The sequence below is a fragment of the Ursus americanus genome, chromosome 1 (assembly GCF_024610735.1).
Source record: "Ursus americanus isolate L20-20 chromosome 1, mUrsAme1.1.p, whole genome shotgun sequence".
Lineage (NCBI taxonomy): Eukaryota > Metazoa > Chordata > Mammalia > Carnivora > Ursidae > Ursus > Ursus americanus.
Genome location: NC_142127.1, coordinates 105,596,749 through 105,611,134, shown reverse-complemented (window position 1 = coordinate 105,611,134; position 14,386 = coordinate 105,596,749). Strand labels below are relative to the sequence as shown.

The 14,386-nt window shown below is 48.8% G+C and overlaps 1 protein-coding gene across 8 annotated transcripts in view; it reads left to right on the top strand.

Annotated features, from left to right (window-relative positions):
- Nucleotides 1–14,386, top strand: part of HDAC4 (histone deacetylase 4) — a 299,563-nt gene that overhangs the window by 128,521 nt on the left and 156,656 nt on the right. For 7 of the 8 annotated variants that reach the window (XM_045793967.2, XM_087864893.1, XM_087864895.1 and 4 more), the window contains one exon: nucleotides 9,148–9,219. The exons of the other annotated variant lie outside the window; for it this stretch is intronic. In XM_045793967.2, coding sequence (XP_045649923.1) covers nucleotides 9,148–9,219 — 72 coding nt within the window. The remainder of the gene's footprint in view (nucleotides 1–9,147; nucleotides 9,220–14,386) is intronic. 8 annotated transcript variants of the gene reach the window in all.

The window sequence follows — 14,386 nt, the reverse complement described above, 5'->3', positions numbered from 1 at the left end:
AGTGGGCTTAACTAGAAAAAGTTTGCCTCTGGGCTTCCACACACGTGCAGTTGAAGAAAGTGTGCTTATCTGCAGGCAGAGAGCGAGGCTGGCGTTCAGTCTCTGCCAATAACCCCGTTACTTTGTATCCTTACTAATTTAATTAGTACGGAACCCCATCTAGAAAACTCGTCCATGAGTCATCGGGATGCTCGCGGCTTCGCCGTGTTCCTTTGCTGTGCTCCCCGTGACTTCTGTCTGTTATTTCTCGTACAGACTCTGGGAAAGCTGCACATCTTACATGCGAGGTTACTTCCCCCTACGCCTCCAGCACTCTTCAAAACAGCTTTGGAATGACTCACCAATTACGTCCTCCCCACAGGGCAGATGGACATCCTCGCAGGAGCCAAGACGGATCTGTTTTCAAAGGCGGGCGAGGACATCTTCTCCTGATTTCCTAAATCACTTCTTGCCGCTCAAGCGGGGCCGGGCCGCGGGGCGGGGAGCGGCGGAGAGCTGTCTGGCAGGCCGCTGCCTTCGGGGGGTCGGGAGTGGCCAGACCAGTCCCCGGAGGGCCGCCCGAGACTCGCTGCAAACGGCCCTCCAGGAAGCGTGGCCCGCGCCCAGAGGGGAGAGCCGGGCCCGGTCTGGCCTCGCGTACTGCAGCGGCCCGGACCCTGCGGCCACAGAGCTGCCCTCCCACACTCACACCCCATCCCGCTCTGTCCCTTGCTCCGTCAGTGTTGTCCGGTGCTGGGCTTAGCGGGCCCCGTGGGGATGCGGGCATGGGACAGACCCCACTGCTGTCAGCGGCTCCTGTCAGGGCGTGAGCGTGCTGCCTTCATTCCCTTCTAACCCCTGCGGCCTGCGGTCAGAGCTCGTGGCGCGCTCTTTCCAATTACCAGCGTTTTCTGGCTGTGTGCACCCTGTCCCCAGTGGGCTGGCGAGGCGCTGTTTCCACTTGTGAATTTTCCCAAAGGAAACTCCTGAGTAGCAGGCTGTGACTCTTCCTCTGTGGTCCGTCCCGTTTGCGCCGCGTCAGCCTTTCCGCGAGCTGTCCGAGCGCCCGGGCCGGAGCCGGGGGGACTTTTGGTCCCGTCTGCCCTGACTCAGCGCTAGCTGTCAGGTCGCCGGGCTGGGCGTGTAGAGAAGCAGAGCATGACTCCCAGGGAGGCCATGGCCTGTGCCATGCGGGCCCCACTTGTGGAGCTGGCGAGGGTGCTCCCGATGAGGGTGTGCGCTCCGGGCCCCGGGACCTGCATTCGGCATCCTGTCGGGCGCCCCATCTCAGATGCCCACGACCCGTGTGTTGAGTTGTGTGTGAGCAAGGAGGGGTTGCTTGCTCTTGTTTGCACAGCTCAGGGTTGGTAATAACTGAAAATTGTCAGGAATTTTAGCGAGAAAGCTGGTTAGGTGATGGCCTAGCAAGAGTTAAGCAAGGGCAAATGCTATTAAATATAAAGTGAGGGCTTATTTTTACTCTTGGCATCTCTTGAAAATACCATGAAAAATTTCACACGCAGATGAAAAAAGAGAGCTTAATGTGTGCAGGGAGCCCCCATGCCCATCTCTAACCTTAAGAACCCTGTGCTTTTAGACCATACCCACCTTATCGGCCCCCTCTCCAACCCTCATTTTCTGGAGAATTTAAAACAAATCCTGGATGCCACAGCCTTTTCCCATAAATACTACAGCATGTATTTCTAACAGATAGAATCCCATTATCGCACTCAACAAAATGGAGAACTGCTGAACATCACGTCATGGTTTAGGGTTTACCAGTGGTCTTAGAAAACGTCTTTTCACAGTAGTTTGTTCAGATCCTGATGCTGGGATTGACGATGTGTCTAGAATAGAACCCGTGACCACTTGGCCCCTGGGATAAGCTGGTCACTGTCCTGGGCGTCTTCTCATTCCACACCTGACTGGTCTTAGCCTCCTGGTGTCTTTTCAAGACGTTCCTTTCAGCTCCTATTTCCTATAAACTGGGAGCTGGAGCTAGTTTTGCTTTTTACGTGAAGGAGAAGAATACTTCATAGATTAGTCTTGACGTTTTAAAAGTCTGCCCGATCTTCCTGAAGGAAGAGATACTGCTAAGGAGAAAAACTGTATCTTCTATCTTCATTGGTTTCTGATAAATACACGTAAACTAATGTTGGACATGCCTTAGGAATCCACAGCATTTAACCCATTAAAGTTTAATTCACATTAAAGGGAGATACAAGCTTTATTGCAGACCTTCGGTAGTTTTCAGTACGGTGCCTGGTGAGGGAAAGAAGCACTCGGTGAACCTGGCTGCTGCAGGCTGTCAGCAGGACTCACCGGGGACTGCCTGTTGGTCGCCCTGAGTTTGTGGGACATCTGAGTGGAGCCGGCTGTCCTGGACACGGGCACTGCTGGATGTGGTCTGTGGAGGGCGGGCAGGCGATGCCCAGAGGAGGGCAGGTCACTCAGCAAAGGAGGAGGGAGGCTGGTGGGCCAAGTTCTCCTGGGGTGGAGGTCGGAGGCCACACTGGGCTGGTTCAGGTCAGGGGGAGGGCCGATGGGGAGTTTGAGTATTCTGCTGCCCTGATGCATCATTTCCGCCTCTGAGGCAGGACATTTCGGTGTAGTGAGCCCCCCTTTATAATTGGAATGAACAAGGGGGTCCAGTGTCCAGTGTGGTAATCGTGCAGCTCGTCCAGGTTGGCTGCAGGGAGCTGCTGGCTTCACGTAGACATTGTAGGAGGGCACGTTGGCCACTGAATCCAGACCCCAGTGATCCCACCCTGACTTACACAGCATGTGAGGGCTGGTGCCTAGTCCTGCACCCTGCCACGTGCCCCGGGAGATGGGGAGGGGGCAGTGTTCAGGGGCTCGAGCCTCTCCCGTGTTTTGTGCAGACACCCGCTGTGTGCTGTTGGCCAGAAGCTGTCTTCCTCGCTGCCAGGCCTCCGCGCAGACCGGGCTTTCCTTCCATCTTCACTCAGGCGGAGACAAGCCATCTTTCACTGGGCAGGAGACCCTCCTAATTTATGGTCCCTCATACAAAGGCTTACGTATTTCTTCAAAGCTTTTTTCCTGCATTGAGTTTCATACCAACCCACCTGCCCCACACACACGCACATGCACGCGTGCACACACACACATGCACGCACACCCCCCCCAACACAAATGTCCCTCCTGCAGGGATGTGGCTTTTCTCATTAAGTTAATTTTTCTGGAAACCCAGGCTTCTCTTGATTGGCATCAGTCCCTGGGCCTGCGTTTGGTGCCCTCATCCTGGGACAAGCCACCTCTACCCCACGGCACCAGTCTGTCCTGGAGGTGCACGTGCTTCCCGGTTCCAGAGGGCAGGAAGGGCACCAGATGCCTCCTCGGGCTGCGGTCCTCATTCAGAACACAGCGTGTCGCGGCCGCTCCAGCTCAAGGCTGCCTGCCTTGGCAGAATGCCCAGCGCGCGCCCAGGAAGCAGAGCCGCCTCGCCCCCAGGACCCCCTGCTCGCGGCAGCGCACACAGGAGCATAGCGGCTCCAGCGGCAGAGCGAAAGCCAGAACACAGACCGGAGCTCGGGCATTTTTGAGGGAAGAACCTTTTCCTTGGCATACGTTTTAGCATGTTCCCTCTTAGATTTGAGTTCACACCGAATTAGATGATGGGAAGGGGGACGGGGGAAAGGAAAGGAATACTGTCATTCTCACTGCTAGAAAATCTGCTGACTGCTCACCAGGCCCAGGGTAGCCCCTAAGACACAGAATTAATTCTCAGCACATCTCCAGGGTGGGCCTGTGGCTATTCCTGCCTCAGAGATGTGCCCCGAGTCTGAGAAATGAGATGAGGAGCATGGGGTCAGGCCTTGGGTGCAGGCGGAATGGGCTTTGAGCCCAGCTGGTGGCACCCGCAGCGGCCCTGGTACGGCCTGCCCCCGCCCTGTGCACCTTGCCCCTGCCTTCTCCGTGGGAACCCAGAGGCCGGGCTGCCTTTCCTGTCTGCTGTTCCATGCTGCGTCCCTGGGAGCGTGTCCCTCACCCTCATCCTGGGAAGTGGATGCAGAAGGGCAGCCGATACCATTGTCGGCAGCGTGGGCTACAGAGAGTGGCTTTATTGCAGAGAATGTTGTGTAGACAGGGATCCAAACAGGCACTTTACAGTGAGGAGGCCTGACAGATGCGCGCTGGCCAGGCGACCGACGCCAACGACCCCGGAGATGTGTCCTGTTGGTAGTGTGTGATGTCCCATGATGGGACACAGCCCCAGTCCAGTCATGGTTCTAACACCCAACAAGTCCCAGCTGAGGGACGTTCAGCAGAGTACCTGACCTGCACTCCCCCACGTTGTCACCATCATTAAAAACAAGGGCAGTCGCCGGAGCCTGAGGAGATGTGACCCCTTGGGGTCATGTGGGATCCTGGGTGGGGGGCTGGACAGAAGGGAAAGCCCGGGAACCCGGAATACACGGGGGGCTTCCGTTAATCAGAGCTCAGACACGCCATCCTCGTGGAAGGTGTCCATCGTGGGGGAAGCGGGTATGTGAGAACACTGTGCTATTTTTAATTTTTCTGTAAATCCACAACTGTTCTAAAATAAAAAGTTTTTATGAAAAAATAAAAATGGATAGGAAGATTGGCTGGAATGAACACTTGGCATTGTTACTGCTGCCAGAGGCCTCGGACTGCACGACCGAGTGTCTGAAAACCAGCTGTGCCTGAAGACGAGGGGCCACTTTCTAGGAGCTGGGAGGTGACACGGTGCACCCCCCCAGCCCCGTGGCACTTTCCCACCTATACCAGACAAGCCCCCCCCCCAAGCGCAGTTCAGGATATAATTTATCATGTTCTCTTACCTTCGTGTGAGTTTCCTGGCATTCATACTTGTGTCGCCGATAGCCCTTGGTTTGGGAGGTTTGCGTGCACACGTGGGGAAAGGCGAGGAGGAGGAAGGGGTGAGATCAGAAACAGCATGGGTGTTTCTCAGTATCTCTATGCAGATGCAGCATCAGTCCCAGCCAACAGGATAAGGCAAGAAAAAGAAATAAAAGGAAAACCAAACTGTCACTGTCATAGGCACATGATCCTGCAGGTGGAAAATCCACTTCAGGTGAAGGATTAGAATGAATGAGTTTGGCGCAATGCTGGGATACAAAACCCACATGCAATGATTTAAATTTACAGTACCGTGTAGAATATGTTACTTAAAATACCAAACATGTAGGGATAAATCTAAAGGTTTTTAATACCTCTGCACTCAGAATTCTAAAAGATCTTGGACAGAAATGAAGTGAACTGATATTCCATGTTCGTGGATTAGAGAGTGTATTATTGCTAAGATTCCGTTCTCCCAACTCAAGGTACCTGTATGGTCCCGTACAGAGTTAGTTAGTCCCCTGCCCTCCCCTCCCATTCCTCCCTTCCCCACCTTCCCCTGCCCTCCCGTCCCCTCCTCCTTACCCTCCAGTCCTCTTTTCTTTTCTCTTTTCTTTTCTCGTCTCTTCTTTCTTTTCTTTTCTTTTCCTTTCCTTTCTTTTCTTTTCTTTTCTTTTCTTTTCTTTTCTTTTCTTTTCTTTTCTCTTTCTGTCTTTTGGAAGACAAGCTGATTCTAGAATTTATGTGGTAAAGGACCCACATCACCCAAGATGGTTCTGAAGAAGAAAACGGGGACTCTTGCCTTGCTGGATATGAAGAGATTTTGTAAAATTACAGCAGTTAGACAGTATGATTATTGGCACAGGTGTGAACAAATTGGCCACAGGACAGAGATTTGATGTCTGACAGAACTCGTGTGCTGGCCAGCAGTGAAAGTAAGAGGTCTTAATAATGTTGATCAGACGTTTGGCTGTCCTCATTGAAAAAAACCAAAGACCCCCACCTCACACCATGTACAAGAGTCAAGAGTAGAGAGTTGAGAGACACGTGAAGGGGAGGCCCCAGGACCTGCAGGTGAGCCTCCAGGTAGTAAAGACTTTCTTCAGCCTGACACAAGAGAGAAGCGTGAGCTATGAAAAGACTGACGGATGTGACCGTCAGGAAAGGCAGTCTCCGAGATGGTGTCTGTCACATGTAACTTCCAGAGAATCCACGGTCAGAATTTGTGAAGAATTCCCCTGAATCAGGAAAAAGACAAGCCATTTTTTTTTTTTAAAAAGGTCCCAAGACTTTAATTCAAAACATCCAGGAAGTACGTGGGGAGATGCTCAGTGTCATAGGCCCTCGGGGAAGGGCAGATGTCACCTTAATGAGACACTCTGGGTCCCCACCAGGTAGGACAGTAGTGTGTAAGGTGGGGACAGGAGGCTCTCCCAATTCTGTATGTAAGTCTTCCCCTCCTCACCTCTCCTTTCCTGTCCCTTCTCTCCGTTGCGTGCCTCCTCTCTCGTCTCCCCTCCCCTTCTCCTGCCCTCCCCTCCTCTTTCTTCCTCCTCCTCCTCCTTCTCCCCCTGCCCTCCCTTCCCCTTTACTGCCCTCCCCTCCCTTCTCCCCTCCCTGCCCCCACTCCTGCCCTCATCTCTCCTCCCCATCTCATTAGGTAACCTGCGTGTGGATTTTTCATGTAATATCTTTATTGGTGCAAGAAACATACAGTTTTGTATTAAATGTGCAGATCCTCTTTAATTATATACATCAGGGAAGGGGTTGAAGCTTTTTATTCGGCAACTTTTTGGTGTTTTGTGTTACAGATGATGTGGCAGTTGTCACAGAAATTGCTCCACATTGTGCAAGCGTGGGCTGGCCGAGCTCTTTGGGGTGGGGCAGTGGGGGGCTCCCCTGTCCTGGGGTGGCAGCCACGCAGGGTTCCACGGTGTGCCTCATGACCTGTCCCTGTGGCGGGCGGCCCGGGTTCTCCTGGCTCGTGTCCCTGGAGCCTGCTTGACCTTCTCCGTGGGTTCCGTGGAAGACTCGGTGAGCTCAGGGGGAGAAGAAAGAAGTGGAAATGCATTGTAGCCATCGGCCGTGCCCCCTCCACTCTTCAGGCCACAGCACTTCCCGCCTCAGCCCACGAATGTGCCCTCATCAGACAGCGGCAGTTTCTGGTGGTCCGCGAGCGCATACCTGTGATTGATGTCTCGCTGGCCATTCAGTGGGCTGTACCCCAGGTCCAGAATTTCTGTGGAGGAGCGACTCAGCGAAGCCATACCTTGATTTAAAACACGTGGGCGATACTTTTGGATACGCTAATCACCACATATCTTTTAACTCCTACTCTGAATTGATTGCGCTGAGATCTGATGTACTTCCCACCTCAGTGTGAATTACGATGCATCATTTATGTATTTGGCTTTGGAGTAATTAGACCTTTGGGGCTTGGGGCAGACATAAACAGCTCAATCCCAACCTCGAGGAGAGGTCTTCGTATAAGCTAGGATGCTGGCCTGGTGCTGCCGCTGACTCCTCCTGGAATTCGGAGTCTCCTCAGGACCCCTTGCCGGCTTCTTGGTTTCCAAACTGTTTCTCGTTCTGGAGGCTGCGCTCCCCTGAACCTAGTTGCAGAGCCCCGAGTGGGACGGTTTTCCGAGCCCCCTGCTCCTGACCTTGCCCACTGGAAGACTGCAGCTAGATTAGGGTTTTCAGAGGGGCCTTCTGATGTCTGAAAGTATTTACAGTGGGATTCCTTTTAAAAAATATATACTTCTAACAATTTTGTATTTTTGAAAATGAAACTTTATTTATAGATAAAATGAATTTCACTTATTTATTTTCAGGAATAAAGGTTCCAAAGTGCTTTTCCATTACTGTCTCAAGGCCTCTCTCTGAATGGCAGTGAAGGCGCTCATGTGGCATAGCGTTAGGCCTACAGGTCAGCCCCTGGGCTGTCAGGGGTGGTCCTGGTCCGTGGGAGAAGCCCTCGTGCACGCAGTTGGAGTGAATGTTTGGGCCTAGTGTTTGCTTCTAAGGTATGACCCGGCCGGCCGGTCCTCCTCTCTCAGGGAGCCTGGACTGTCTTAGCCCCAGAGGCGTCTGGTGACTGCTAATAACTGTTGGGGTACATTGGTGGTTTGGGGAGAGGAGTCTCAGATGCCCCGTGGTGGATTCTCCCAGTTGTGTGGGGCGGCGGGCCCCTGAGAAGACCTCCCATGCCTTTCCCTCACTTCCTTGGGGGTCTTCCGATCTCAAGAGCTCATGTTTGGATCTCCTCGGGGTGGTTGTTTTTGTCCTTGGATTGTGAACATTTTCAGAGACACACAGGGCACGTTGTGTAACACTACACGTGAAGGGGGTGCAAGGGGTTACCCATTCTGGGTGAAAAGCGAGGTTCTGGTTCAGTCGGTAGATCAGATGTTATTTGCTTTGCGGTGATTTGAAAGTCTGCCTTGGGAGCTCGTGGCCGCTCTGCGAAACCAGCGCTTTCTCCTTAAATCAGTCACGAGAGTGACCGCCACGTCAGCGTCCTCATGACGCGCCTGTCACTGCAGTTCGGTTTACACCACTTGTCAGGAGCTAATTTTAAACCAAAAGTGTGATTCCTGGAAGTTTTGCCAGAGTTTTCTTTCTTTTCTATCTGCGAGAATATGGAAAATCTCAGGCTAAAAGCAGCCTGCTCTGGGTTTAGGTGGTGGCCGGGTTCCAGCTCCATCTTTGCACTCAGCCTGGAGAGAGAGAAACAGGGCCCGAATCCAGGCGAAAAGTGGATTTAAAGAAATGATTCTTTACATTGTGAGTACCTGGCCAAGTATTTTTCTGAGAGCATGTTTGGGTGTCTTCGTTTCCTGGAGCGCCCCCCCAGGCACCCCCATAGCTGTTTTCGGCTGGGCCTCCCAGGGCTGTGTTTCTGTTAACACCCCAGGCCGTTTGTCAGCATCTGGGAAGAGGAGGAGTGGCTCTTGTGTTTTGACCATCTTACTGCTCGTGGTCTCTGCAGAAAAGCCATTCTGACAAACACAAGTAGGTATGACGTGGCTGCCAAACAGAAGTGACCCTGAACGGCCAAGCCGGATGGACGGCCGTAGGCCTGCAATTGCTGTTCGCCATGTTTCACTTGGGGACTATTTTGGTGGTTTTGCAAGGGGTTTTTCATTTTCTGATTCAGCAAAGAAAAATAAAGTGTGATGGAATCAAACCTGTTCTCCTTTAAAAGTAAGAAGGACACGTGCATTTGCATTGTTTGCGAGGAATCTCCTTGCAGACTCTGAGTGTGAAGGATTTTCATGGAAATGAGAGCTGTTTCTGAAGCCCAATGCTTTCTCTGTCCTCCAGATGGACTTTCTGGCCGAGACCAGCCCGTGGAGCTGCTGACCCCTGCCCGCGTGAACCACATGCCCAGCACGGGTAAGTCAGCACGCCTGGCCTGGGGGTGCTCGGGCTCACCCGAAGGGCTGTTTGGAGGCCCCAGCGCACTGAGGGGTCTGGAGGGAACAGGTGGGCCACCAGATCGTCTGACTCCCGTGCCCTTCTCCTGGGTGAAATAGGCCGTCTGTCGTGGAAGCAAATTGGGCGTTGGCTTGATGCCACTTAAGACGCAGAGAATTGGGGATCTTCTCTGTCTTGAGTTGCGGAAGGTGTGTTCTTCCCAAAGATGTCAACTACTCGTTTGAGACGTAACCCCAAGACCTGATCCATAGGGGCATCTGTGGGCAAGAGCTCTGAGCTTGAGCTGGGGCCAGATGTTCCCTGCCTGGCGTGGTCTGGCTGCTGGCAGCCACAGGGCAGCGGGCCACAGGGCAGCGGGCAGGTCACACCTTCCCCTCCGCCCAGGCTTCTCATGGCCGACGCCTGTCAGTGACCTTGTCTCCCAGGCACCTTTTACTTTTCTTTTATTAGCGAAAGAACATTAGCCATGATTATGTCTTTCATTCCATAGGTGATCTTTCTAAATATCATGCCTTTTTTTTTTCTTTAAGATTTTATATATTTGACAGAGAGAGACACAGCGAGAGAGGGAACACAAGCAGGGGGAGCGGGAGAGGGAGACACAGGCTTCCCGCTGAGCAGGGAGCCCGATGCAGGGCTCGATCCGAGGACCCTGGGATCATGACCTGAGCCGAAGGCAGACGCTTAACGACTGAGCCACCCAGGTGCCCCTAAATATCATGGTTTTTTTTTTTTTTTAATGATTTTTTATTATATTATGTTAGTCACCATACAGTACATCCCCGGTTTCCGATGTAAGGCTCGATGATTCATTAGTTGTGTATAACACCCAGTGCACCATGCAATACGTGCCCTCCTTACTACCCATCACCGGTCTATCCCATTCCCCCACCCCCCTGCCCTCTGAGGCCCTCAGTTTGTTTCTCATAGTCCATAGTCTCTCATGTTTCATTCCCCCTTCTGATTACCCCCCCTTTCTTTATCCCTTTCTTCCCCTACTGATCTTCCTAGTTCTTATGTTCCATAGATGAGAGAAATCATATGATAGTTGTCATTCTCTGCTTAACTTATTGCACTTCGCATTATCTCCTCCAGTGCCGCCCATGTTGTAGCAAATGTTGAGAACTCGTTCTTTCTGATGGCTGAGTAATATTCCATTGTATATATGGACCACAACTTCTTAATCCAGTCGTCTGTTGAAGGGCATCTCGGCTCCTTCCACAATTTAGCTATTGTGGACATTGCTGCTATGAACATTGGGGTTCATATGGCCCTTCTCTTCACTACGTCTGTATCTTTTGGGTAAACACCCAGTAGTGCAATTGCTGGATCATAGGGTAGCTCAATTTTTAACTTTTTAAAGGACCTCCACACTGTTCTCCAGAGTGGCTGTACCAACTTGCATTCCCACCAACAATGTAGGAGGGATCCCCTTTCTCCACATCCTCTCCAACAATTGTTGTCTCTTGCCTTGTCTATTTTTGCCATTCTAACTGGCGTAAGGTGGTATCTCAGTGTGGTTTTTGATTTGAATTTGCTTGATGGCTAATGATTTTGAACGTTTTTTCATGTGTCTGTTAGCCATTTGTATGTCTTCATTGGAAAAGTGTCTGTTCATATCTTCTGCCCATTTTTTGATTTGTTTATTTGTTTCTCGTGTATTGAGTTTGAGAAGTTCTTTGTAGATCTTGGATACCAGTCCTTTATCTGTAGTGTCATTTGCAAATATATTCTCCCATTCCGTGGGCTGCCTCTTAGTTTTTCTGACTGTTTCCTTGGCTGTGCAGAAACTTTTAATCTTGATGAAGTCCCATAAATTCATTTTATCTTTTGTTTCTCTTGCCTTTGGAGATGTGTCATGAAAAAGGTTGCTTTGGCCGATGTCGTAGAGGTTGCTGCCTATGTTCTCCTCTAGAATTTTGATGGATTCCTGTCTCACATCGAGGTCTTTTATCCATTTGGAGTTTATTTTTGTGTATGGTGTGAGATAGTGGTCAAGTTTCATTCTTTTGCATGTAGCTGTTCAATTTTCCCAGCACCATTTATTGAAGAGACTTTTTCCCATCGGATGTTTTTTCCTGCTTTATCAAATATTAGTTGCCCAAAGAGCCGAGGGTCCATTTCTGGGCTCTCTATTGTGTTCCATTGGTCTATGTGTCTGTTTTTGTACCAGTACCATGCTGTCTTTGTGATCACAGCTTTGTAGTACAGCTCGAAATCCGGCATTGTGATGCCCCCAGCTTTGTTTTTCCTTTTCAACAGTTCCTTGGAGATTCGGGGCCTTTTCTGTTTCCATACAAATTTAAGGACTATTTGTTCCACTTCTTTGAAAAATATCCTCAGTATTTTGATCGGGATAGCATTGAAAGTGTAGATTGCTCTGGGTAGCATGGACATTTTAACTATGTTAATTCTTCCGATCCATGAGCATGGAATATCTTTCCATCTTTTTATGTCTTCCTCAATGTCTTTCAAGAGTGATTTATAGTTTCTAGAATATAGGTCCTTTACGTCTCTGGTTAAGTTAATTCCAAGGTAACGTATGGTTTTTGGTGCTATTGTAAATGGGATGGATTCCCTAGTTTCTCTTTTTTCGGTCTCGTTATTCGTGTATAGAAATGCAACTGATTTCTGAGCATTGATTTTGTATCCCGCCACGTTACTGAATTGCTCTATAACTTCTAATAGTTTGGGAGTGGCTTCTTTTGGGTTTTCCATATAGAGTATCATGTCATCTGCGAAGAGAGACATTTTGACTTCTTCTTTGCCGATTTGAATACCTTTGATCCCTTTTTGTCGTCTGATTGCTGTTGCAAGGACTTCTAGTACTATGTTGAATAATAGTGGCGAGAGTGGGCATCCTTGTCGAGTTCCTGATCTTAAGGGAAAGGCTTCCAGCTTTTCCCCATTGAGAATAATATTTGCAGTAGGCTTTTCATAGATGGCTTTTATGAGATTGAGAAATGTACCCTTTATTCCTACACTCTGAAGGGTTTTAATCAGGATAGGATGCTGTATTTTGTCAAATGCTTTTTCGGCATCGATTGAGAGGATCATATGGTTCCTGAGTCTTTTCTTGTTGATATGATGTATCACGCTGATTGATTTGCGAATATTGAACCACGCTTGCATCCCAGCTATGAATCCCACTTGATCGTGATGGATAATCCTTTTAATGTACTGTTGGATTCTATTAGCAAGTATCTTGTTGAGGATTTTGACGTCCATATTCATTAGAGAGATTGGTCTGTAATTCTCCTTTTTGATGGGGTCTTTGCCTGGTTTGGGGATCAAGGTAATATTGGCCTCATAGAATGAGTTTGGTAGCTTTCCTTCTGTTTCTATTTTTTGAAATAGCTTTAGGAGAATAGGTATTATTTCTTCTTTGAATGTTTGGTAGAATTCCCCAGGAAAACCATCCGGGCCTGGAGTTTTGTTATTTGGAAGGTTGTTTATCACTGACTCAATTTCTTCATAATTAATTGGCCTGTTTAAGAAATCAATTTCTTCCGGTTTCAATCTTGGTAGTTTATAGGTTTCCAGGAAGGATTCCATCTCTTCCAGATTGCTTAGTTTATTGGCATATAGCTGTTGATAAAAATTTCTAATAATCCTTCCAATTTCAATGGTGTTTGTTGTGACCTCTCCTTTTTCATTCATAATTTTAATAATCTGGGTCCTTTCTCTTTTCTTTTGGATAAGTGTTGCCAGTGGTCTGTCAATTTTATTGATTCTCTCAAAGAACCAGCTTCTAGTCCTGTTGATCTGCTCTACTGTACTTCTGGTTTCTGCTTGATTGATTTCAGCTCTAATTTTGGTCAACTGCTTCCTCGTGCGTGGATTAGGCCTGTCCCTCTGTTGCTGTTCCAGCTTCTTGAGGTGAGAATATAAAAACTGCATTTTAGATTTTTCTATTCTTTTGAGTGAGGCTTGGATGGCTATGTATTTCCCCCTTAGGACTGCCTTTGCAGTATCCCATAGGTTTTGGACTGTTGTATTTTCATTCTCACTGGTCTCCATAAATTGTTTAATTTGATTTTTGATTTCCTGGTTTATCGAGTCATTCCTGAGCAGGATGGTTCTTAGTCTCCAAGTGTTTGAGTTTCTTCCAAATTTTTCCTTGTGGTTGAGTTCCAATTTCAGAGCGTTGTGGTCTGAGAATATGCAGGGGATAATTTCAATCTTTTGGTATCGGTTGAGACCTGTTTTGTGTCCCAGAACATGGTCTATTCTTGAGAATGTTCCATGGGCATTAGAATAGAGTGAGTATTCTTTGGTTCTGGGTGTAGTGTTCTATATATATCTATGAGGTCCAACTCGTCAAGTATGGCATTCAAAGCTCTTGTTTCTATGTTGGTTTTCTGCTCCGGTGCTCTGTCTATTGCTGATAGTGGAGTGTTGAGGCCCCCTACTATTAACGTATTTTTATCTATATGTCTCTTTATTCTAGTTAAGAGTTGGCTTGTGTATCTTGCTGCTTCCCTGTTGGGGGCATATATATTTATAATTGTCATATCCACTTGTTGGATACATCCTTTAAGAATACTATAGTGCCCTTCTGTGTCTCTAACTATAGTCTTTAGTTTTAAATCCAATCTGTCTGATATGAGAATTGCTACCCCAGCTTTCTTTTGAGGTCCATTTGCATGAAAGATGGTACTCCATCCCCTTACTCTCAGTCTGAATGCATCTTTGGGTTCGAAATGAGTCTCTTGTAGACAGCAAATGGATGGGTCATTTCTTTTTATCCAATCTGCAACCCTGTCACGTTTTATGGGAGCATTTAAGCCATTAACATTAAGACTGAGTACTGAGAGATATGTTTTTAATGATGCCATGTTGCCAGTAAAGTCTTTGTTTGTATTGGCTGTGACTTTCTGTTCTGTATCACTCTTGGGGCCTTTTCTTTTATAGAACCCCCCATAATATCTCCTGTAGGGCTGGTTTCGTGGTTACGAAATTGGTTAGTGACTGGCGATTCTGAAATGTCTTTATTTCTCCATCAATTCTGAATGACAGCCTTACTGGATAAAGGATCCTTGGCTGCATGTTTTTCTCTGAAAGAGCTTTAAATATGCTCCCCCAACCCTTTCTCTCATTCCAGGTCTGTGTAGACAGGTCTGAC